General features: G+C 44.1%; 1 protein-coding gene across 6 annotated transcripts in view; it reads right to left on the bottom strand.

The window, feature by feature from the left end:
* The window catches only part of SCAPER (S-phase cyclin A associated protein in the ER), a 312,812-nt gene that overhangs the window by 86,834 nt on the left and 200,044 nt on the right, over nucleotides 1–25,934 (bottom strand). For all 6 annotated transcript variants that reach the window (XM_066239323.1, XM_066239324.1, XM_066239326.1 and 3 more), the window contains one exon: nucleotides 10,814–10,929. In XM_066239323.1, coding sequence (XP_066095420.1) covers nucleotides 10,814–10,929 — 116 coding nt within the window. The remainder of the gene's footprint in view (nucleotides 1–10,813; nucleotides 10,930–25,934) is intronic.

The following is a 25,934-nucleotide window of genomic DNA, read 5'->3' as shown; positions in this document are numbered from 1 at the left end:
GTGAAGTTGTCATTTATACTTGATTTTTTGTTAATTATTCTTGTTCTCTAAAAATTTTTATTGGAGTTTTTCATCTTTTTAAAAAATTTTACTTATTCATTTTAGAGAGGAGAGGGAAGAAGAAAGAGAGAAAAGAGGGGGAGGAGAGGGAAGCATCACCTCCCATATGTGCACTGACCAGGCAAGCCTGGGGTTTTAAAACAGTGACTTCAGTGTTCCAGGTCGACACAACTTTTTCTTAATGATTTATAAGAATTTAATCATTATAAATATAACAAGGGGTTAATGCATGTTCTTAGTATTTTTTCTAGTTTACCTAATGCCTTTCATTTTGTTTATATTACTTTCAAGGTATTTTTTTTATGTATGGAAGCTACCTAATTTTATATAGTTTTAACAATTTTTTCCTTTGGAATTTTATTTTTTCTTCCCTTCCTTTTATCCTTTAAAAAGTTCTTCTTCATTATGTGATAACTATAAATTTGTACCCAGCCATCTATATTTATTTTTTCTTGAATTATATCACCAGATGTGGCAATTTTATGGTTTTATAATTCACTATCAAATCATTTAGAACTTATTTTGGTGTGAGGCAGAAGCCTAAATTTATTCTCTACCCTCAAGACATTACTGAATAATCTGTCTTTTCTCTATGGTTTGAAAAGCCACCTTTATCATAAGATACAGGACATAGTCCATGGTTTCCTAGTCTAACTGATAATTTTGTCAAGCACTGTGTGAGTATCACATTGGTTTATTTACTGTAGCTTTACAGTAGAATTAATATATAAAATTCTAAATCCCTAATGGCTTAAAAATGAGGGTATTATATATTAGAATGATGCGTGAAATCTGGTAATTGTATCTTATTTTTCCTCTGGTTTTGACCTATAATTTTATGGCTTTGATTTTTAGATTTTATTTATTGATTTTTAGAGAGAGGAGAAGGAGAAGGAGAAAGAGAAAGAGGGAGGGGGGGGGAAGAGAGAGAGAGAGAGAGAGAGAGAATGGGGAGAAGAATGAAGCATCTACTCATAGTAGTTGCTCCCTGTATGTGCCTTGAGCAGGCAAGCCCAGAGATTTCAACCAGCGACCTCAGCATTCCAGGTCAATACTTTATCCACTGTGCCACGACAGGTCAGGCTTTATGGCTTTAATTTTTAATTTCTATTTTTCTGTTTTATTCAATACAGTCCTTACAACTTGTCTAAAGTCTTTTGTGGAATATCACAAGGCAGAAATAAACATACACATATAAAAGCAAACAACATATGGTATGGGTGTTGGTCCTAATGTCTGCTGTGCTTTACATTGAAGAAAACACACTCAGTGGTGAAGTGTGCATTGCAACCTGCCTCTCTATACTCTTATGCTCACAAACTCTACCAAGAAATTTGCACAAAGAAACTACTTTCTGATGATAAAAGAATAGGGAGGGGGCAAAAATCTTGGGGTCAGGAAGAACTCATCCACTCAGCAAAACTTGTTTGAAAGACAAGCTCTATTTGAAGAGCACCTGTCTTAGAAAGATCATTTCTTTGAACCCAGCCTGGGTGGTCTGCCCAAGCAGCCCTCCCTGTAACTTAAGACTCAAATGACTGGAAGCACTTTTTATAACATCAAACAGAAAGCCCCAGATTTTTAAATTATCTTCTCATATGACATTAAAATCTAACTGTCCATTCTGTCAAAAATACACTGTGATTGGGTTGGGATAAAGGCTTTTTGCCCCAAGTAATCATGATGACACAAGAGAGTCTTATGCTGGTTAAGTCTTTTCACTAAACATGTTTCCTCTGACAAACAGAGGACAGAAAAGACATCTCAAAACTGGGTGTTTTGGTAATAAGAACAGGAACATATTTACATACGAAAAGGACAGTAACAGAATGCACAAGTGTAGTACATCTCAGATATTGAGATTAGTACCTAAGACATTATAAAATAGTTAAATAGAAAAGGCCCAGGTAGTTACAGCCTCAAAAGATCTGACTATATACCACTTAGTAAGTACATAGTTTATACTCAAAAGCAGTTTGTAGTAGTTAAGACTCATCAGGAAACACTGTTCACCAAAATCCACTCTTATGCCAGTGTGTGTTAAGACAGCACACATTTTAAAAAAATGTTTATTTTATTGATCTGAGAAAGAGAGAGAGAGATAGAAAAATTGATCTGTTCCTGTATGTGCCCTGACTGAGGATTGAACTGGCAACCTCTGTTCTTCCAGATGATGCTCTAACCAATCAAGCTATCTAGCCAGGGCAAGACATCATACATTGTAAAGAAACTGCCATGATATAAAAAAAGCAAAGCCCTAATCATATTATAATTTACCAAATATCTTTGGTTTACAGTAAGCATTTAACAAGTGGTATACAGTTTATTTGCATTGTCATTCTCAAATTACGCTTTGTCATAAAGCTCCAAACTAACTTCTTTAGATACAGTGGACCCACCAAGTGAGCGGCCCCCCTCACGGAAAGGGGCCTGTGACCCAGGCCAGCCCAGCAGGAGGGGCCCACCTGAAAGCAGCCATTCAATGCTCGAGGCTGAAAATTGAGACTTGTGTGAAATCCCTAAACATGCCATTCTATATATAATACTACTGCTCTCAGTGACTTCTAGCCAACATCCTTGATTGAGCCATCCTTTCTGGAGCCCTAGTAGTGTGAAGCACAGAGCTGGCTGCACACAGAGATGTCTAATAAGGTAACAATTGTTTCAAGTAGAACATACAAGAAAGTACACTGTGGAATATATTAACCCTATTTTCCACTATTCTACTTTTTACACATACATTAGAACAATAGAGTTGGCCCTGGCTGGATAGCTCAGTTGGTTAGAGCAGTGGTCCCCAACCCCGGGGCCGCGGACCAGTACCGGTCCGTGGGCCATTTGGTACCAGTCCACAGAGAAAGAATAAATAACTTACATTATTTCCGTTTTATTTATATTTAAGTCTGAACGATGTTTTATTTTTAAAAAAATGACCAGGCCCTGGCCGGTTGGCTCAGCGGTAGAGCGTCGGCCTAGCGTGCGGAGGACCCGGGTTCGATTCCCGGCCAGGGCACACAGGAGAAGTGCCCATTTGCTTCTCCACCCCTCCGCCGCGCCTTCCTCTCTGTCTCTCTCTTCCCCTCCCGCAGCCAAGGCTCCATTGGAGCAAAGATGGCCCGGGCGCTGGGGATGGCTCTGTGGCCTCTGCCTCAGGCGCTGGAGTGGCTCTGGTCGCAACATGGCGACGCCCAGGATGGGCAGAGCATCGCCCCCTGGTGGGCAGAGCGTCGCCCATAGTGGGCGTGCTGGGTGGATCCCGGTTGGGCGCATGCGGGAGTCTGTCTGACTGTCTCTCCCTGTTTCCAGCTTCAGAAAAATGCAAAAAAAAAAAAAAAAAAGACCAGATTCCCTCTGTTACATCCGTCTACGACTCAGTCTTGATGCTTGTCTCGGTTATGTGATACATTTATCTGTCCCACCCTAAAGGCCAGTCCGTGAAAATATTTTCTGACATTAAACCGGTCCGTGGCCCAAAAAAGGATGGGGACCACTGGTTTAGAGCATTGTCCTGAAGCACAGAGGTTGCCAGTTCGATTCTCAGTCAGGGGACATACAGGAATAGATCAATGTCCCTGTCTCTCTCTCTACCCCACTTCCTCTTGTGCTAAAATCAATTAAAAAAAAAAAAGAATAAAGAGAGATAGGAACCCACCCCCACCCCCACTTAAAAATAAAATATTTTGTGAGTTTATATTGATATTCCAGATTCAAATTCAGGAGTAAGCAACTTTTTTTTTCTTTCAACTCTTCTATATAACAGCTCTCTCACACCAAGAATATCCGTCCTCAAGGGCACCAAGAAGGCAGAAGTAGAATTTCCAAAATTACTCATTTGCTATGCTACACATTACAGCACACAACATTCTGAATAACAAAATTAATACTATTACCACTAAGTAGGATTACTAAAAACTGTTCCCTCTAATCTTCAGTTCTTCAGCTATAATTATATATTTAATGCTCACTATCAATCCATATGTTACTATATCTGTAGTCATTTACTTGTCTGAAGATTGTTCGCCACAAGGTTCCTTAGGAATGTCTTGTGAGAACAATATTCCCTGAGTCCTTGCATGTTGGTAACTGTGCCTGTGCCTTTACAAAGGAAGGCTAATTTTGCTGGATATAAAGTCCCTGGCATATATCTTGCTTTCTAAAGTATATTAAAAACATTACTCCATTTTATTCTGAAAAAAGCATTGCTGTTGAAAAGTTTCATAATAAATTAATGTTCTTTCCCTTATAAATCATGTGCTCTTTTTGCTCTTTCACTATATAATTTTTAAAATTGAAGTGCAATTTATACATAGGTAAAATTCACCCTTTTTAATGTTCAGAGTTTTGGCAAATGTGTTCAGCAGTGAAACCATTTCACTGTGAATAAAGATAATCAACCATCAACTCCCCAAACTCCCTTGGGCGGCCCCTTTCTAGTTAACTTCTCTCCCAATGCTGGACAATCAGCTATCTTTTTTCTATTTCTATAGTTTTGCCTTTCTAAGGCAAATTTAATATAAATGAAATAATTTCTTATGCTTTTTTTTTTTTTTTTGAGAGACAGAGGGACAGGAAGGGAGAGAAGTGAGATGAGACGCATCAACTCTTCATCGCATTACCTTAGTTGTTCATTGATTGCTTCTAATATGTGCCTTGACCAGGGGGCAACAGCAGACCGAGTGACCCCTTGCTCAAGCTGGGGACTCTTCATTCAAGATGGCAACCTCGGGGTTTCAAACCTGGGACATCCCAGGTCGACACTCTGTTCACTGCACCACCACCAGTCAGGCTCCATATACAGCCTTTTGAATCTGGCTTCTTTCACTTAGCCCAGTGAGTCTCGGTTCATCCATGTGCATGTGTTATTACTAGCCTGCTCCTTTTTATTTTTACAACCGAGTAGTATTTCATTGCATGGCTACTATCTATGCTTGTGGATTGCTTATTCGTTCACCAGTTGAAGAATATTAGGGTTGTCTCCAGTTGGGGCAATTAAGAAGAAAGCTGCTGTAAACACACAGAGGATTTTGTGAGAACTTATTTTTTATTTCTCTGCTGTAACTACGTAGGACTAGGATTGCTGAGCCATATAGGAAGTGCATGTGTAACTTCATGAGAAATTTACAGACTGTTTTCAAAAGTGGCTGTATCATTTTGCATTCCCACCAATAGGGAAAGAGAGTTCCAATTGTTCTGTAGGCTCACCGGGACTTGGTGGCTTCAGTTTGGTATTTTTAAGCAATTTTACTTGGTATGATGAAGTATCTCATTGTAGTTTTATTTTATTTGTATTTTCTAATAATGTTGAGATATCTTTTTGGCAATCTGTTTTGGTGAAGAATCTATTAAAATCTTTTGCATATTTATTAATTTTTATTTTGTGATGTAACTGGAGCACCTAAAACAGTACCTGGTCCATAGTAGGAAATGAAAAATACACACTGAATGGCAGATGAATGGACATAATATTCTCTGCCTCACCTAAAAGAGGAAAATAAATCACACTATCCAGCTTCAAAATCATGTGGAAAGTTTATGATTAAAAAAATTTTTTTGCCTGACTAGGCGGTGGTGCAGTGGATAGAGCATCAGACTAGGATGCAGAGGACCCAGGTTCGAGATCCTGAGGTCGCCAGCTTGAACACGGGTTCATCTGGTTTGAGCAAAAAGTTCACCAGCTTGGACCCAAGGTCGCTGGCTCGAGCAAGGGGTTATCGGTCTGCTGAAGGCCCGCGGTCAGGGCACATATGAGAAAGCAATCAATGAACAACTAAGGTGTAGCAATGAAAAACTGATGATTGATGCTTCTCAACTCTCTTCGTTCCTGTCTATCTATACCTATTTATCCCTCTCTCTGACTCTCTCTATCCCTGTAAAAAAAAAAAAAAAAAAAAAAAAAAAAATTAGGCCCTGGCCGGTTTGCTCATTGGTCTGGCATGTGGATGTCCCGGGTTGGATTCCTAGTCAGGACACACAGGAGAAGCGACCCTCTGTTTCTCCACCCCTCCCCTTCCCCTCTCTCTCTCTCTTCCTTCAGCGATGGCTTGATTTGTTTGATAGAGTTGGCCTTGGACTCTGAGGATGGTCTGTGGCCTCCGCCTCAGGCACCAAAATAATGGCTCCACTGCACAGCAATGGCTCAATGGCCCAGAGAGCATCACCCCCTAGTGGGCATGCCAGGTGGATCCCGGTCAGGGCGCATGCGGGAGTCTGCCTCTCTATCTCCCCTCCTCTCACTAAAAAAAAAAAAAAATTAAAGATTTTATTTATTGATCTTACAAAAAGAGGAGGGAGAGGGCTGGAGCTAGAAGTATCAACTCACAGTTGCTTCACTTTAGTCATTTACTGATTGGTTGTTGAATGTGCCTTGACCAGGCAAGCCCAGCAACCTCAGCATTCCAGGTCAAGGCTTTATCCACTGCGCCACCACAGGTCAGGCGATTTTAAATTTTAAAACAAGTAAAATCAGCTCTCATTTGCAAGCACAAAGGATAGTATCAGGTCTCTCTCTAGCTCCTCTCTACAGAAAGTAGAAAGACTCTCATGTGTATTACTGAACCACTGAATTTCAACACAGAGTGCTTACAGACTGCTAACAGAAAGAGTATGTTATCTATGTTTATAAAGTTACTTATTGTCACAAAGGAGAAAGTTTTCTAGTGGAGTCTCACTTTAATAATATTCAATGGGTCTATTCCACCAAATAGATTTTAGATATATAATACTGATCAGAATAAAATATATTGAATAAAAGCAGAGATAAATAGTATTTGACATGAAAATTATATTTACAGTAAAGTTCTATAAGTGGTCTTTCATATATGGAAGTCTTTCTAAACTTTTAAGATCTGATTGATAAAATTAGAAAATTTCAAATTAGTACAAGACAAGTCTTGGTTAACAAGATGTCTTTCTCAGCAAGAACTCTGGGGACAGAAGAATGATACAGAGAACTTAACAAGGGAGAGATTCTTTAGGTTTGACATTTTAGTGGCCACGGAGGTGGACCTGTGTCAGATTTTTTTTTCTTTTTTGTGGACAATGAAACGTGGATCAATCAGTGTGGCTGTGGATAAAGAGGGCAATTTCTCCCACTGGTGCTGTGATGACTGGTGTGAACCCATGCTGCCTTGCCTGACTGCCACTCTGTCCCCAGGAGGCAAGAGCACGAGGCTGGGTGGGGACGGGGGTAGCAAGCCTCAGCTCCAATCCGGGTCTTCACGGAAAGCTGACAATGCTGCCTGAACAACCTGTCTCCACTGTAGGGATATAAATGACTACACTTCAGTTAGCGTCAAACTCAATGCAACAATTACAAGTGATTACACTGCATATCATATTCTATAATGTAACATTTTAGTGACACCAAAGTTAATTTTTTTTTGGTATTTTTCTGAAGTTGGAAACGGGAGGCAGTCAGACTCCAGCATGCGCCCAACCGGGATCCACCTAGCATGCCCACCAGGGGGCGATGCTCTGCCCATCTGGGGCGTTGCTCTGCTGCGACCAGAGCCATTCTAGTGCCTGAGGCAGAGGCCAGAGAGCCATCCTCAGCGCCCGGGCCAACTTTGCTCCAATGGAGCCTTGGCTGTGGGAGGGGAAGAGAGAGACAAAGAGGAAGGAGAGGGGAAGGGGTGGAGAAGCAAATGGGCGCTTCTCCTGTGTGCCCTGGCCGGGAATCGAACCCGGGACTCCTGCACGCCAGGCCGACGCTCTACCACTGAGCCAACCGGCCAGGGCCTTTAATTTTTAAATTAAACGATTTTCCTTATTCTAAGGATACCTCAGAGTAAGGGGTAAGAAATATTCAACTAGATAAGTTATTTCAAGAGTTTTTGTTTAGCTGCTGAATCTGGTACAATTAGAAAAGTCAATTGAATTACTCCATAGAGACACATTCTGATTTTAGATGGGAATCGATTTTAAGCACCAACCTAATTAGTTTCTCTGTATTTCCTAAACTTAACCTCCTACTGAGATGACATTAGGTTTCAAAGATTACAATAATATATTCAAAAATGTAGGGGAAAAATCACATTAAAACATTAATTTTAAACTCTAGTGTTAAACTCTGTTTTGTCTATAACAAGAGTTATGATTAGCACATCTTTAGATATGTTCTTAAGCAGGATCTGGTTATGTTAAGTTTAAATTCACCATTAAACATGCTGGCTCTGGAGAAGACCCAGGTGGCTCGCAGTGTTAAATAGCAGATTAAAGTTGACACAACTAATTTCTTTACTTTAATCTTATTAGTGGTACAACAGCTGTCAACTGTAACCACCTCTGTGCAGCCTTATGAGACATAAACAAAATGCCGCAATCAGTCAAATGGGGATCAATCACTATGGCTAATTAGCTTGCAAACAGTTTTTTACTTCTATTGTGCAGGTGAAAGTTATTCTCTTTTAGTAAACCTTGATCTAAAAACAGATATCTAAAATTACATTAAAATAATCCTGCCTAGAAATAAGGAACTGTTTATTAACAATGAATTCACCCACACTGGCAAACACCGTTTTATTAACATGTACTGTGGACCTCGACACAGTGGACACACGAGGTGCATGTGGCTCCCACTGCAAGGTCCACACCGGGCCTGATGGCATTCAGTCACACAGCACTCTTACTCCGTATCTGCCACTTGGTTTAGGTTCTGCAAAGGGTCTTGAAGGCAATATGGAAACCCTGTGGTTCCTTTTTAGACTTCACTGCTAGGCCTTCCGGGAACTTTCTGTCTCATACATACAAGGAGTTACAAGTGGTTTGGCTTCATTTTTCCATTCTGATAAGGAAAACAAACTCTCATGACTTAGAAGACCTCCGCACGTGCTACAACAGCCAGATGTGGAACTTCCTGCCTCACAGAAAAGTCTCCTGACTTAAAAGACACCTACACCTCTTTTTATTAATCTGTATTTCATCAGCACAGCAAAAAACCCAAACTGATGTCAGGATCAAACAGTTTGCACATAGAAACGTCATGAAATGTCACAAAAAGCGGAAAACAAAATGAGTGAAGGTGGCAGAAAGTTCATGTTAAACAGACAGCACTGTCTTCAACTAGGACAGATGACTACTTTTCAAAATGGTTGCCTAACAGCTATATGACACTTCACAGAATATAAAAACTCTAACGTCACTATGAGTGACCTGCACAACAGCACTTCCAGGTGGATACGACCACCGTGTGACCACAGGAGGAGACACGGGCCCCACTGGTAAGGCACCTGCCCAAATTCTCTCCACTGGGAACAGGCAGAGGGAGACTGGAGTCCAGTATTGTATGACTCCAGAGCTGGTGCTATTTCTATTTTACCAAAAGGTCTCTCAAGAAAAAAAGATAACACACTTTTGGAATTTTTTTTTTTCCTGTTGTATGCAACAGACAAATGAAGCACTCACTTTTGTTGGGCTATTTAAATACTTAAAAGTTTTCTAAGTAATATAACTAAACTTTTATCAAAACTTCTCATTTAAACTCTGTAAATATCCAGAAACTATGCATGTTACAACTCAGGAATACCACACTTCTGAAGCAATGCTATCTGCTTCTATATCCCAGGTGCCCAGGGACAAAGGGTGACCTGGAGCAGTGATTTTCAACCTTTTTACAATCGGGAACCAGTGAAATAGAATTATTTCGGGGATTGCTAAGGCAGAAATCACTCTGAGCATAAATGAATTCGACTAAAATCATTGGGTCTATAATCTTTTTCCTCCCTCCCTCCCTCCCTGCTTCCCCTCCCCTCCCCTTCCTTCCTTTCTTTTTCTTCTTTTTTTGCTAGCTGGGAGGAGGGGAGATAGTGAGGCTGATTCCCACATGTGCCCCAACCAGGATCCACCTGGCAACCCCATCTTGGACTGATGCTTGAGTATTGAGCAATTTTTAGCACCTGAGGCTGATGTGATCCAACCGAACTATCCTTAGCACCAGAGGCCACACTCAAACCAATTGAGCCACTAGCTGTGGGAAGAGAAGAGGAAAAGAAGTAAAAAGCAGATGGTTGTTTCTCCTGTGTGCCCTGACTGGGAATCAAATCTGGGATGTCCATATGCCAGGCTGATGCCCTATCCACTGAGCCACTGGCCAGGGTGGTCTATAGTCTTCATACAACATCAGTGTGCTTAACTCTTTTGTGGACCAGCACGAAATTTCTGACAGACTGGTCCATGGACAGGCAGTTGAAAAATACTGACACAGAGAACAGGTAGGGAGACCTGAGGTCTCAGGCTGCGCAGGAAAAGTATGGCAAAGAGCACTTTGCTGTTAAAGACCCAGCTGCAACTGCGTTCCAAGCTACTTGGCTGGGACTCTATAGACGATGGTAGTCTTGGCCTCAGACTATTCTTCCTGTATGTAAGGGACTTCCAATTTCACTCTCAGGCCTGTGTTAATATACTTACTCACCTCTGTTTTGTATGCAGCACAAAAAAATTAAGCTTTCTCTTACTACTATTAATTTCTGCTTCATTGCTGTAAGCAGTTAGAACTGCCCAGGAGTTTATCAATTCTTCTTGATTTAGAATTACAGAAGGTCGCAGACCAAAGAGATTTCCTTTATAAGGCTTTTTATGCTCAATTTGAGTTTTGTAAGTGAAGGTGAGCGCCTCTGTTTTTCTCCCTGATGGGGAGTGTAAGCTTTTGCTATTCAAGCCTGAACACACCTAGTTTTCCTGTTGTCTCTCATATGGAAACCACAGGGCAGAAATGAATAAGGGAAACGTGAAAGACAGATTAAAAAACTATACTTACTTAGGAGGAATTCGTGAAACTGTGTTCACATTTGTGGCTGGGATCACTCCTTGAAGAATGTGTTCAAGGGTGGTTAATCCACCAGCAACTTGAAATGCAATCTGATCGGCCACATTCTAGGCAAAAATACAAATAGAAATTACTTCAATTTTCCAAGTATAACATTATAACCAAATGAAATATTCAGTTGTAGTGGGACACATTCTGCTGGTTCAATTATTCTACAAATATTTATTAAAGGTTTATTAGGAACTGTAAGTCAAAGGTGGTGAAGACAAAAGACATGATAGCTGTCCCCCATAAAGCTTAAAAGTTAGTGGATGAAACCAACACTGATCCAATACCTATAAATAAGATGATTTCAGTGATGATAAGTACCGTAAAGGAAACGGAAAGATGCTCTATGAGCATGAAAGGATGGCGGCCAGCATAGGTTTCTTTGACAAAGGTGAGGCTGAAGTCAGGGAAAAGACGAGGGAAAGGAATGAAGCACTCCAAGCAGAGGGGAAACCATTTTATATAAAAATTTTTAGCAATACTTTGAAAAAGCAGACCATATCATAACATTCATTACCATCTAACACAAGTTGAATTCCATAAAGATTTTCTCTCCTAGAATTTTTTTCAGTAACATAAAATAATCTAATATCTAATGATGTAGCTATACCTCTTTTTTTTTTTTCCATTTCAGCTATTTTAGGAAGAATATGAAACCATTTTAGAACTCATCCTCTGATCATTTCTATACATTTTCTAAGTTGTCTACAGTTCCTGTGGGAAAAAAACTTATGCCACTTCCTTGCATTCCTCTGGCATACAGAAGACAAGAGTGATTGTGGGGTGCACCATATCCATTTTTTTCTTCTTTTCCAAGTGAGCGGAGGGGAGATAGACTCCTGCATGTGCCCCAACCTGGATCCACCCAGCAATCCCCATCTGGGGCCATGCTCTCAGCTGAGCTATTTTTAGTGCCTGAGGCAGAGGCTCCACAGAGCCATCCTCAGCGCCTGAGGCAGATGCACCTACACCAATTGATCAATGGCTGCAGGAGGGGAAGAAAAAGAGAGAGAAAAAAGGGAGAGGGAGAAGGGTGGAGAAGCAGATGGTTGCTTCTCCTATGTGCCCTGACTGGGAATTGAACCTAGGATGTCCACATGCTTGGCTGACACTCTACCACTGAGCCAAATGGCCAGGACCTAGCAGTGTAACATCTTAGTCATTCTGCCTGACTGGTTGTGGTACAGTGGATGAAGTGTCGACCTGAGACACTAAGGTCAGGTTCAAGCCCCAAGGTTGCCAGCTTGAGCATGGGGTCACTGGCTTGAGTGTGAAATCAGAGATATGATCCCATGGTCGCTGGCTTGAGCCCAAGGTCACTGGCTTGAGCAAGGGGGGTCACTGGCTTGGCTGGAGCTCCCTGGTCAAGTCACTTATGAGAAGCAATCAATGAACAACTCAAGTGCTGCAACTATGAGTTGATGTTTCTCATCTCTCTCCCTGCCTGTCCGTTTGTCTGTCTTTCTCTAACACTAAAAAATAAAAAAATAAAATGAAATAAAATTTTACAATGTGCCACACTATCCCAGGTACCCATCCCACTCCCTACCTCCCTCTTTCAAGTATGAAGATTGTCCTGACTTCTAAAATCACAGATTCCTTGTGCCTTCTTTTAAATTCTATAGACAATCATACTTAACATACTCTACAGTATTTACTCTTCCTGCTCAATTGATTGTTCCTAAATTCATCCATATTGCTTCCTGTAGCAGTGTTTGATTCATTTTCCTTGCTGCTAGTATTCCTTTGTCTGATTCTATACAACTTATTTCAATTTTTCACTGCTGACATTTGGGTTGTTTCCCCTTTTTTTTTTTTTTTTTTTTGTATTTTTCTGAAGCTGGAAACGGGGAGAGACAGTCAGACAGACTCCCACATGCGCCCGACCGGGATCCACCCGGCACGCCCACCAGGGGCTACGTTCTGCCCACCAGGGGGCGATGCCCCGCCCCTCTGGGGCATCGCTCTGTTGCGACCAGAGCCACTCTAACGCCTGGGGCAGAGGCCAAGGAGCCATCTCCAGCGCCCGGGCCATCTTTGCTCCAATGGAGCCTTGGCTGCGGGAGGGGAAGAGAGAGACAGAGAGGAAGGGGGGGGGTGGAGAAGCAAATGGGCGCTTCTCCTAAGTGCCCTGGCCAGGAATCGAACCCGGGTCCCCCGCACGCCAGGCCGACGCTCTACCGCTGAGCCAACCGGCTAGGGCCGGGTTGTTTCCCCTTTTAAACTGTAGACAGTGCTGCTATAAACACTTTTGTACATGTATTTGGGCCCATGAGACACACCATTTTGTTAGGTATATGCTTAACAGCAGGAATGCTGGTTAGAGAGTGTGCACAGCTATAAGCTACAGCCAAACAGAGCTCTAAAGTACTGGAAAGCATGCCTGTACTCAACGCAGTGCAGCGATAATTTCCGTTATTCCATATTCACACAACAACTTGGTTTTACCAGTGTGTCTTTTTTTTTTAACTTTAGTCATTCTAATAGATGTGTCCTAGGTCTTTACTGAAGTTTTTATTTGCCTTTTTCTGATAATTAAAGGGATCAAACACCTTCTGATTACTGGTTATTTTTTTATTTTTTAAAACTGTATTGATTTTAGAGAGGGAAAGGGGGGGAACACTGATCTGTTGTTCCATCCATTTATTCATTCACTGGTTGAATCTTGAATGTGCCCTGACGGGGAATCGAACCCACAACCCTGGCATATTGGGATGACGTTCTATCCAACAGAGCTAGCTGGCCAGGGCTATTGGCTATTTTTTTAAATTGAGTTAACCTTTACAGTTGGAAGAAAGGCTCAGATCTTAAGTATGTTATTCAATTCAATCTGATGAGTGCTGATCAAAACCCAACAACCTCTCTATGACCTACAAAACTCCCTCAAGCCCCTTTCGGTCACTCCTCCTCCCTGAAGCCACTGATTTGGTTTAGAGCACCCCAGGCTGGTACAGTCTACTGTAGAATTCCATACATGTGCTCATAGAGTCTGCATGAAGATTTCTGGACTTAACCTGCAAGCACCTGGTTACCCCACTCACAGTTTTACCAGAGCCAGCCTTCAGGTACAGCAAAAGTTTCCCCCAGGGCCTGGGGAAACGGCAGAAAACCCATCAGTCAAGGCAGGAAAGTAAACACACAACTAACTCTCCCTTCTTATGCTCAAAAGAAAAAGGAGTTAGAGATGAAATATTTAATAATAGTATGAATGCACAGCCACGTTAAAAAGTAAAGGAAACATATCCGAGAAACGGGTGGAAAAGCTCTAGGCCAAGGGTGTCACTTTCAGCAGGTTCCTAAGAACATTCACCCTTCCCAACTGCTCCCTCCCTCAGCTCTCACACTAACTGGGCTCCAGTGTCTGATGCTCGCACTGGGTTACAGCTCTGAGCTCCTGCCTCTTCCATCTGCAATGCCCTTACCGCTCTGCACAGGCTCCCGTGGCCTCAGCCTCCAGACTGGAATCTCTGGGTTCAGGCTCACGTCAAATGAGATAAAAAGATATACTAAGTAGGAGCCCACATTGAAAATATTAGACGCAACAGACATAAAATTACTTTCACCTTGCTAAAACTTTTTTTTAAGTGTGTGTGCACGCACAGGGGAGAGAGAGACAGACAGATAGAAAGAGAGAAAGATGAGAAACATTAACTAATAGTTGTGGCACCTTAGTTGTTCATTGATTGCTTCTCATACGTGTCCTGACCAGGCGGCTCCAGCCAGTGACCTTGGGCTTCAAGCCAGCGACCATGGGGTCATGTCTATGATTCCATGCTTAAGATGGCCACCCCGCATTCAAGCTGCTGAGTCTGTGCTCAAGCCAGATGAGCCCTCGCTCAAGCCAGCGACCTCAAGGTTTTGAACCTAGGTCTTCAGTGTCCCAAGCCAATGCTCTACTGAATGCACCATCGCCTGATCAGGCTAAAATTAACTCTTAATTTGTGTATTTACCTTAGTGTGTTCCAGAGACAGTAGTCCATGGGCCGCACTCTTAAGGAGTCCTGCTCTGGCTGCCTGTCTATGTGATACAGGTAAGAGTCTCAGGAGTAAGTGTGAGCATGTCACTGCTTGAAGCACCCAAATGACTTCTTTGTCACTGTCTGCAGAATGGGGCCCCGGCTCCTTCACAGTTCTGTAGTCTGCCCTCTGACAGCATCCTTCTGCCATGCTCCTGCCTGCGTCCCAGCAGAAGCACCATGTGGCCCACACTCTCATGCTTCTGCTCCTGCATATACTGTTTCTTCCCAGAGGGAACAATTTTCTCTTTCCACCTTTGTGTCCCTACTAAAGAAACTCAGAGCTCTGAGGTCAGGGCCTGCATCGGCTTCATCCCCACAGCCCTGACACCCAGGGAAGGGGCTGAACTCAGGAAGTGCTCCATCCATGTTTGTGGAGTGACAGCTGTGAGAACGTATGCTGATAAGGCCATGTTTACATGGTTTCAACTGTGAAGGCACCAACAGCAATTCCTCTGGTATGATCCCAGGGCAAACCCCCAATCCTGTTACTCTATGCACCTCGTACAAGAAATTTTCACTGGAATTGAGTTTTATAATCAAAGAATGAAACTCAGTTTTTCAGGAGTGAAGGGCACATTCACCGTGAGCCTCCCTAATCACCATGGAGTTGAGTGGAGGGACATCAACAAAGAAAGGCTTTACGATGGAATGCCGTACAAGTGGAAATTTAGTTCTTTCCCACTCAAAACAAAAGTGTCACACCTCCAGCCAGGCAACCGCCCCGCTGATGCAGGCTGTCCAGAGGGAAATTCAGCAGCACGGCCGCTCTGGGGACTTGGCCACAACAGAGAGCAGGGTCGGCACGGCACAGTGGAGGGGAGGCCTGAGTGAAAACAGACCATTTCAATGTATACATCTCCGCCTTCAAAACAAAACAAAACAAACTCGAAGCTTTCATGCGGTTCCAACAATGTGGATATGACCTCTTGGAAAAACCTAAGACACAGGCTCTCCTAGATAGTAAGCAGGAAAAAAAATCCAATAGGAGGGAAAGGCCAAAGCCCAATTTTTACTCATGGGCTATCAAAAACTGAAGTTTGAATTTAACATTTGCAGCTTTTCATGGAAACAAAGCTAATAGCAAAACCAACTGTGAAATATAAAGTTCACAAATCTCCCCCTGCAGTCAGGGAGAGCGCTGGTTTGGGAACTCGAGGTTAGAGATGCAGCAGACAGGCCACCTCTGTGCCCTCCCTGCAGAGCACGGCCAGACAGACACACTGCTCAGTACCCTCCTGACTTCATGCCCCACAGGGCCACTCTCTCTCTGTGACACAGAACAGGGATGGACGCGGGACTCAACAAAAGGATGAACAAATGAAAAGATTTCTCTCAGACAGCAACGACGCCCTGTGAGGTATGGCAGGTTAAGATGAGAGAGAGGCCCGTGAGCATGACAAAGAGAAGCATCTCCTGCTGGACCCCACTCTCCTGTCCGCACAAAGATGGATGAACAGTGCTCTCCACTCTGTGACTTTTGCACCATAGGGAACAGAAAGGGAAAATTCAAGCAGGCTCAGTGATGAGCTAAAAGCTAAAATTAAACCACCCTCTTAAGCTTGTGGCATTGAACATGCTACATGCAAATAAAACACAGACATCACTTCAAATAACAATCCAGGTAGAAAGGGGGCGGAGACCCCTGCACTTCCCCTTCTTGTCTATTCCCACCACAGACTTCCTGTGCCAATCACCTTCCATTCACGGCTCTCTATATATTCCTGGGCATCTGAATGCTACCATGAGTCCGGATGTCCCTCAAATGCATTCTCATGTGCTTATCCCTACCCCTGTGTGTGTATAGGAAAAAGCAAGTATACTAAAAATGTTTAACTATAATTATTCTCTCTATCCAAACTGCCATCTTCTCAATGTGTAATCTTCAAATGTTACCTGTCAGTCCTGTAAGGCCCAAATCAAAGGTTGCTTCTTTCATAAAGCCTTTCCAGAGCCTCTCAACCAAAGTCTAAAGTCTCTGTATTTCACTGTATTTGTCTCAAGGTCCTTCCCACCTCCTACATTATCTCAGACTTAATTTTGTTCATGCACCGGACTGGAAAGCCTACACTCCCCAATCTCCACATTCTCCATGAGGGCTTCAAGCACGGGATGCACTCACTGTAGGCACCAAGCAAAGTTTTGCTCAATGAATGAACAATAAACTTTCCTTTCTCCTTTAACCCCTTTTCCAAATACTCTGCATTCAGGCCTCTGAAACTAGAACTTCCATAAAGAGCTTTATCATTCTTAGTTAAGGAAAAAACACCTCTAAAGACAAAACGTGTGGCTTTACATATGTACCGGGCAGAACACCTAACAGCTCTGCCTGCCTCTGCACTCCACCCGTGTGAGACTGACAACTGACTAAAAGGATTAGCAGCTCCATTCCAATAACCCAGCTTAGCTAAAGGCCAGCAAAAAACGACAGCTTCAATCTGAACTACACGGCCTGGGAATCCATTCAATTATTAACTAGAGTAACTGTTATTACCTCTCCCAATCAAGAGAGGCAGCTGTTAATCTCTGGTGGCCTGCAAAGCTGGTGGCCTTTGTACTTGACTTCTCTATAGACAGTAATTATGTTCTTTGTGATCAGTGAGGAAGGCCTTCAGAGCCTTTTAGACAGAGGTGGCAGATGGGGGAACTGTTTGCGTGTTCATTAGCAGGAGAGGCGAGATCTGTTTTGAGCATCTGGTGGCACCTTAAGACCTGTCTAGAGATAATACAAGTAGGTTTTAGCAAGTCCATAGATTTAGAACTCACTAGCCCAATTTATAGAGATGAGAGGATCCAGGAGTGAATTTTTGTATGGTTGGTTTTTCCCGCATGGAAAACCTTCCTAATACTTAAAAGATATCATCTCTACAAATCTACCTTTGCCTGTTGTTAGCTTAAAAGAAGCAAGCACAATTTGCTGATATTCCTTGTTCTGTCGTGGAACTTTTCCCTTCCAGACCTTCTTCGTCATAGCCCCATAATCTGTACAAACATCTAGGCTCAGCTTTTAAGGTGTAGACACTCGCACTTGAAAGGACTTAGGTTCTAGAGTCAAGAATATCAGAGGGAAATTATAAATTTGTGGGAATGTGGTGCCCAGAAAAGTAAAATCATAACCAGCAGTTTTCAGGCTTAGGCAATATGGTAAGTAGGGCTGAGGGAGGCTAGAAAGGCTTTCTCAAGATGAAAAGAACAATCCCTTTGTCATGATAATCAGAACGTGGGCCCTTTGGAAGGCTCTCCCTGAGGGAGCTGAACTGTGCCATTTGGACCTGTCTGGACTGATAGGAGGGCAGGGTGGGGTAAGGGGCAGGACACAAGACTTGAGTGCTCCTGTTCCTTCTCTTTAAGCCCTTACACCACAGATGACCAAAGGTTAGTGCAGAGTTTATTCCTGCAATGCAATAGAACTCACAGTAAACTTATCTTGATCTCCCTCATCCTCAGGCCCTACAAGGCTGTCCAGTGGCGGGCCAGGGCAGCACTCAGTCAGGGCAAAAGAGAGACTGAGACAGATGAATGCAAAACATGAGACAAGTGCTACGGTGAGGGGTGTACAAGGAGCTATGTGCATGCTGAGAATGTGGATCTTGTGACAGTCCTTCAGGACACACTGGGTATAACATGGACAGGTCTTTCTTTCTTTCTTTCTTTCTTTCTTTCTTTCTTTCTTTCTTTCTTTCTCTCTTTCTTTCTTTCTCTCTTTCTCTCTTTCTCTCTCTCTCTTCTTTCCTTCCTTCCTTCCTTCCTTCCTTCCTTCCTTCCTTTCTTTCTTTCTTTCTTTCTTTAGAGAGAGAGAGAGAGAGAGAGAGAGAGACAGGAACATTAAGCTGTTCCTATACATGCCCTGCCCAGGGATAGAACCAGCTCTGTGCTTGAGGATGACACTCTAACCAACTAAGCTATCCAGACAGGGCTTAACATGGATGGTTTCTAAATAATTAAAAGACAAAGGACCAGCCCTGGCTGGTTGACTCAGCAGTAGAGCTTCGGTCCGGCATGTGGAAGTCCAGGGTTCAATTCCTGGCCAGGGCACACAGGAGAAGTGCCCATCTGCTTCTCCACCCTTCCCCTTCTCCTTTCTATCTCTCTCTTCCCCTCCCGCAGCCAAGGCTCCTTTGGAGCAGAGTTGGCCCGGACACTGAGGATGGCTCCATGGCCTCTGTCTAAGGTGCTAGAATGGCTCCCTGGAGCAACAGCCCAGATGGGCAGAGCACTGGCCCCTGGTGGGCATGCCAGGTGGATCCCGGTCAGGAACATGTGGGAGTTTGTCTCTCTGCTTCCCTGCTTATCACTTCAGAAAAATACAAAACAAAACAAAAAACAAAACAAAACAAAAAGGACCCACAGGTGATGTTCCCTCAACTCCTTTTTCCTACTTCCTTTCCCCACTTGCTGGCTACCTGGTGGGTTACAGCAGACTCGAAAGGTCTCACACAGCAGTTCCTTTCCCCCCATTGTTTCTGTATCTTAAGTGTCTTTCAAGTTGGGAAGCAAAAGAAACTTGGGACCATGAGACCAAGGAGGATCAGTTTTGGGTAAGAGAGTGAGATGGACACATACAAGCCAGTACCACGGAGAGATTCCCCAAGGTCCCACAGTTCCCAGGGCAGGACCTTCAAGCTCAGAGGCTCTTCTCCACCATGAGGGTAAGGAAAGTGTTCCTGTAGCATTGCTCCCTCATCACATCATAACACCCGTAGTTCTTATTTTATTTTATTTTTTTTAAGGGAGGGGAGACAGTGAGACAGACTCCCGTATACATTCAGACCAGAATCTACCCAGCAGCTCAGTCTGGGGCCGATGCTTGAATCAACCAGGCTATTTTCAGTACCTGAGGCTGATGCTTGGATCCACAAGCTATCCTCAGCACCCAGGGCCACACGAAAAACCAACCGAGTCACTGGCTGCAGGAGAGGGGAAGAGAGAAAGAAGGGGGAGGAAAAAGAGGAGAAAAGTAGATGGTCATTTCTCCTGTGTGCCCTGACTAGGAACTGAACCCAGGATGTTCATATGCTGGGCCAATATTCTATCCACTGAGCCAACTGGCCAGGGCCAATGCCCATAGTTCTTGACTGATTTCTCTATTATTTAATTGTAAGCCACATCATATTATCTATTTATTTACAAAGTAGACTGTGTGAGCTGACAGCTGGAATTATGCTTACACCAAGTTGAGTAAAAATTAGGTATTCAATAAACAGTTGCTGAATCAAAGAATAAAAGTAAGTCTAGTTTCTGGGTGTTCTAATATCAGAAATTCTCTTAAAAGGAGAAATAAACCTCCATAAATGCAACAAGAAAGGCTTGGGAACACCTGTGCCCCTGGGAAAGTCAAGGCCCTGGTCTTCGGCTGCCTGAAGGGGACAAGCCCGGAGAGGGGAGGCCAGAGATGTGATGGCCAAACACGGGCCTCTGACAATCATCTTTGCTTATTTCCTGCCCTACACATCCTGGTATCAGTTTTTTGCCCAATCCTAAAGGAAAAGTAGTGACCCTTTATGTCTTTATAAAGGGAGAGGGAGTAAAACTTTAAGGAGAGGAAACTTAAGGAGGCAAAGGGAACCCAAACCTGACTACAGTGTGTCCGTAAAGTCATGGTGCACTTTTGACCGGTCACAGGAAAGCAACAAAAGATGATAGAAATGTGAAATCCACACCAAATAAAAGGAAAACTCTCCCAGTTTCATACCTATTCAGTGCAGTTCGATGTGGGCTCACGCACAGAGTTTTTAGGGTCCTTAGGTAGCTATCCCGTATAGCCTCTACAGACTCGTCACTGACTGATGGCCTACCAGAACGGGGTTTCTCCACCAAACTGCTGGTTTCCTTCAACTGCTTATCCCACCGAGTAATGTTATTCCTATGTGGTGGCGCTTCGTTATAAACGCACCAATATTCACGTTGCACTTTGGTTACGGATTCAAATTTAGCGAGCCACAGAACACACTGAATTTTCCTCTGTACCGTCCACATCTCAACTGGCATGGCCGTGGGCTGCTCCGCTGTATACACGGTGTTACGTCATCATCTGCGCGTGCACACATGCTGCCACATCATCCTACAGAAACTGGGAGGGTTTTCCTTTTATTTGATGTAGATTTCACATTTCTATCGTCTTTTTTTTTTTTTAATTTTTCCAAAGCTGGAAACGGGGAGGCAGTCAAACAGACTCCCGCATGTGCCTGACTGGGATCCACCCGGCATGCCCACCAGGGGGCAATGTTCTGCCCCTCTGGGGCGTCGCTCTGTTGCATCCAGAGCCATTCTAGCACCTGAGGCAGAGGCCACAGAGCCATCCCCAGCGCCCAGGCCATCTTTGCTCCAATGGAGCCTTGGCTGCGGGAGGGGAAGAGAGAGACAGAGAGGAAGGAGAGGGGGAGGGGTGGAGAAGCAGATGGGCGCTTCTTCTGTGTGCCCTGGCTGGGAATCGAACCCGGGACTCCTGCACGCCAGGCCGATGCTCTACCGATGAGCCAGCCGGCCAGGGCCTCTATCGTCTTTTGTTGCTTTCCTGTGACCGGTCAAAAGTGCACCATGACTTTATAGACACACTGTATTTCTCAGTGCTATCCTAGAGAGCTGAGTGGTGTTTCAAGAGCTGACCATGTGGCCATCCCAGGCCACTATCATATCCAAGCCCTGACAACAGTCCCACAAGGGAGGGCTCACCACCTCATCACACAGATAAGTAAACCACTCATAGAAGACTCAGTAACTTGCTCACGGTTTTCAGCTAGTAAGTGGCAGAGCAGAGACTGAGTCTAGGTTTATCGAATTCTGAGGATACGATGGGTCTACATGAAGAATGTGAGAGGCCCTGGCCAGTTGGCTCAGCGGTAGAGCGTCGGCCTAGCGTGCGGAGGACCCGGGTTCGATTCCCGGCCAGGGCACACAGGAGAAGCGCCCATTTGCTTCTCCACCCCTCCGCCGCGCTTTCCTCTCTGTCTCTCTCTTCCCCTCCCGCAGCCAAGGCTCCATTGGAGCAAAGATGGCCCGGGCACTGGGGATGGCTCTATGGCCTCTGCCTCAGGCGCTAGAGTGGCTCTGGTCGCAACATGGCGACGCCCAGGATGGGCAGAGCATCGCCCCCTGGTGGGCAGAGCGTCGCCCCTGGTGGGCGTGCCGGGTGGATCCCGGTCGGGCGCATGCGGGAGTCTGTCTGACTGTCTCTCCCTGTTTCCAGCTTCAGAAAAATGAAAAAAAAAACAACAAAAAAAAACAAAAAACAAACAAAAAAAAAAGAATGTGGGAGGCCCTGGCTGGTTGGCTCAGCGGTAGAGCATCGGCCTGGCGTGCGGGGGACCCGAGTTCGATTCCCGGCCAGGGCACACAGGAGAAGCGCCCATTTGCTTCTCCACCCTTCCGCCGCGCCTTCCTCTCTGTCTCTCTCTTCCCCTCCCGCAGCCAAGGCTCCATTGGAGCAAGGATGGCCCGGGCGCTGGGGATGTCTCTGTGGCCTCTGCCTCAGGTGCTAGAGTGGCTCTGGTCGCGACATGGCGACGCCCAGGATGGGCAGAGCATCGCTCCCTGGTGGGCAGAGCATCGCCCCATGGTGGGCGTGCCGGGTGGATCCGTCGGGCGCATGCGGGAGTCTGTCTGACTGTCTCTCCCTGTTTCCAGCTTCAGAAAAATGCAAAAAAAAATTAAAAAAGAAATGTCTTATGACCCAGCAATTCAACTTCTGGGAATTTATCTAAAGCAGGGGTCCCCAAACTTTTTACACAGGGGGCCAGTTCACTGTCCCTCAGACCATTGGAGGGCCAGACTATAAAAAAAACTATGAACAAGTCCCTATGCACACTGCACATATCTTATTTTAAAGTAAAAAAACAAAACGGGAACAAATACAATATTTAAAATAAAAAACAAGTAAATTTAAATCAAGAAACTGACCAGTATTTCAATGGGAATTATGGGCCTGCTTTTGGCTGAGATGGTCAATGTGCTCCTTTCATTGACCACCAATGAAAGAGGTGCCCCTTCCGGAAGTGCAGCGGGGGCCGGATAAATGACCTCAGGGGGCCGCATGTGGCCCGTGGGCCGTAGTTTGGGGACCCCTGATCTAAAGAATCCCAAAACACTACTTTAAAAGAATCTGTGCACCCCTATGTACATCACAGCTTTATTTACAATAGCCAAGATTTAGAAGCAGCCCAAGTGCCCATCACTAGATGAGGTAATAAAAAGCTGTGGTACATTTACAAAATGGAATACTATGTGGCCATAAAAAGAAGGAAATCTTATCTTTTGCAACAGCATGGACCTAGAGCACATTATGTTCGGTGAAATAAGCCAGTCAGAGAAAGATAAGTATCATATGATTTCATTCATATGTGGAATCTAATGAACTAACAAGCAAAACAGAGACAGACTCATACACAGACAGCAGCTGACAGCTGGGGGGGGCACTGTGTGTGAGAGAGTGGGGGAAACAAAAATGGACAAAAAATGATAAAAAACTCATGAACTGTCAGGGAGGGGTGGAGGGAGAGGTGAAGGAGGTACAACGGGGATAAATGGTGACAGATGGAGACTTGACTTGGAGGGTTGCACACACAATACGCTGTATGGAGATGTGTTATGGAATTGGGCACCGGAAACCTGCATAATTGTGTTAACCAGTGTCACCTCAATAAATTCAATTTAAAAAAAAGTGCAAATGAGCCACTCTGATACAAAATTTGCCAAGGAAGAAGGCAAAAATGAGCAGCACTTCAGGTTTAGGATTTCAGGATGACCACATTAACATATACTTTGGTCAGGAGAACTTCACCAATGCAGAGCTTCTATTCTATGTCACAGGCGATACCTTCTTCTGTGGAGAACATGCAAGGTTCTTCCAGCTTGAGCGCGGGCTTGCCGGCTTGAGCATGAAATCATAGACATGTTCCCATGATCGCTGGCTTGAGCCCAAAGGTCACTGGCTTGAAGCCCAAGGTTGCTGGCTTGAGCAAGGGGTCACTCGCTCTGCAGTAGCCCCCTGGTCAAGGCACACATGAGAAAGCAATCAATGAACAGCAATGAAGAATTGATGCTTCTCATTTCTCTCCCTTCCTGTCTGTCTGTCCTTATCTGTCCCTCTCTCTGACTCTCTGTCTCTGTCAAAAAAAAAAAAGACATGAGTGTTTTGGCTTTCGCTGTTAGCATCATACTTAGGGACTCTGCAGGCAAACTAGTTTGGTTGCCTGCTGCAGAAGAATGTGCAGTAACATGGCATATGAGGGAGGGAGCTAGTGTCCCCCAGTATGCTTACCTACACCATTTCGGACTGTTAAAAGTGCAAGTGTTCCGTTTGTGTTAGGCTAGGGTGTATTTCAACTTTCACCAAAATTTGGGTTATGTCACTGTCCTAGGAACAGAACTGTGTCACAACCTGAAGACCCCCTGTATGGTCAACAATATTGTAAGAACTGTGTATGGTGCTGGTGGGTACTCAAAATTTTGGGGAGCAGGTCACTTTGTAAAGTATGTAATAGTCTAATCACTATGCTATACACCTGAAACTAATACAAAATAACATTGAATGTAAACTGTAATTGAAAAATAAAAGTAGCCTGAGCAGGCGGTGGCGCAGTGGATAGAGCATCGGACTGGGATGCGGAGGACCCAGGTTAGAGACCCTGAGGTTGCCAGCTTGAGCACGGGTTCATCTGGTTTGAGTAAAGCTCACCAGCTTGGACTCAAGCTCGCTGGCTTGAGCAAGGGGTTACTCAGTCTACTGTAGCGGTCAAGGCACATATAAGAAAGCAATCAATGAACAACTAAAGTGCCACAATGAAAAACTGATGATTGATGCTTCTCATCTCTCTCTGTTCCTGTCTGTCCCTATCGATCCTTCTTTCTGTCTCTTTAAAAATAAATAAATAAATGTAAAAAATAAATTAAGTGATGTAAATTATAGGCTTTTTTGAGATAAAAATCTATTTCCAGCTCCTCTGGTCCTTGATAACTAAGTACAAGAAACTTGGGATATGTAAAGGAAGGCAAACATTGGAATAATGAGTCATGGTTAGTACTGCAACACTTCAGGATAACATCAATTTTTCCCTCTGCAGAGACTGACTTGGTGATGTAATTCCCAGAACTTAACTCTCTCCTGGTATCACCAAACCTGCCAAGTTGGCCACTTCTGCAAAGTGAGCTGTGTGGCCCCGCCAAGCATCTGTCTGGAATGTTTACACATTTGCTTGCCTAGAGGCAAGGAACAGACCAAAAGACAAGCCAGAAAAACCATTAAATTTATTTGAACAAATATTTATTGCCTGCCAACTATGTGCCTGATGCTTGCTAAGTGGTTGAAATACACAAGCACTAATGGTCAGGACCTGCCCTCAAGGACCTTCCATTCTACTGAGAAAGATTTTTGCAAGCAGATTAGTGTAGCACAGCGTGAGAAGTCGTATGTGTGATGGACGTATGAGGTGCACTCTGGGCTGACACAGTAAGTACCGAACTTGGTTGGCTGAAGATCAGGAGAATGACAGGAATACTTCTCAGAGGAGGGGGGTACCAAAGTTGAGCCTCAAAAGACAAAATGCCCAATAGGTAAAAGCACATGTTTATGTGGTGAAGGTGGACTGTGTGGGTGAGTGGGGGTGGGCAGATGGAATCATGGGACAGAGCCAGGTGTGGTAGGGGATAAGTGGGTACAGGGCCCAATCAAGGCACACTAAGCCAGTAAAGATAATTAGTGTGACATATGATGGGGGGAAATGTCGAGAGATGATGCCAAGGGGTAAAGAGAGCAGATTTTGAAGGATCCCTTGTATGCAAAGATAAGCGTCTGAATCTTATTCTCAACCAACAGAGAGCTGCCAAACGGTTTCAAAGCTGAGTTGAGACATAGTCAGATTTTCACTTTTGAAAGCACACTCTGGGAGCTGTAGAGAGGGTTAAGACAAAACCAGAGAATTCAAATAGGAGGTCACTGTGCTTCAATTGAGAAAAGGCCAGGACCCAATACCACCAATGACAATTCCCAGAGAGATAGGAGGGCTGGAGAAAGTTATATTTACAAGTGAGAGGAACAGGCTTAGCCACTGATT

The sequence above is a fragment of the Saccopteryx bilineata genome, chromosome 7 (assembly GCF_036850765.1).
Source record: "Saccopteryx bilineata isolate mSacBil1 chromosome 7, mSacBil1_pri_phased_curated, whole genome shotgun sequence".
NCBI lineage: Eukaryota > Metazoa > Chordata > Mammalia > Chiroptera > Emballonuridae > Saccopteryx > Saccopteryx bilineata.
Note: the sequence above shows the minus strand (reverse complement) of the source record. Positions and strands in the feature narration are given on the sequence as shown.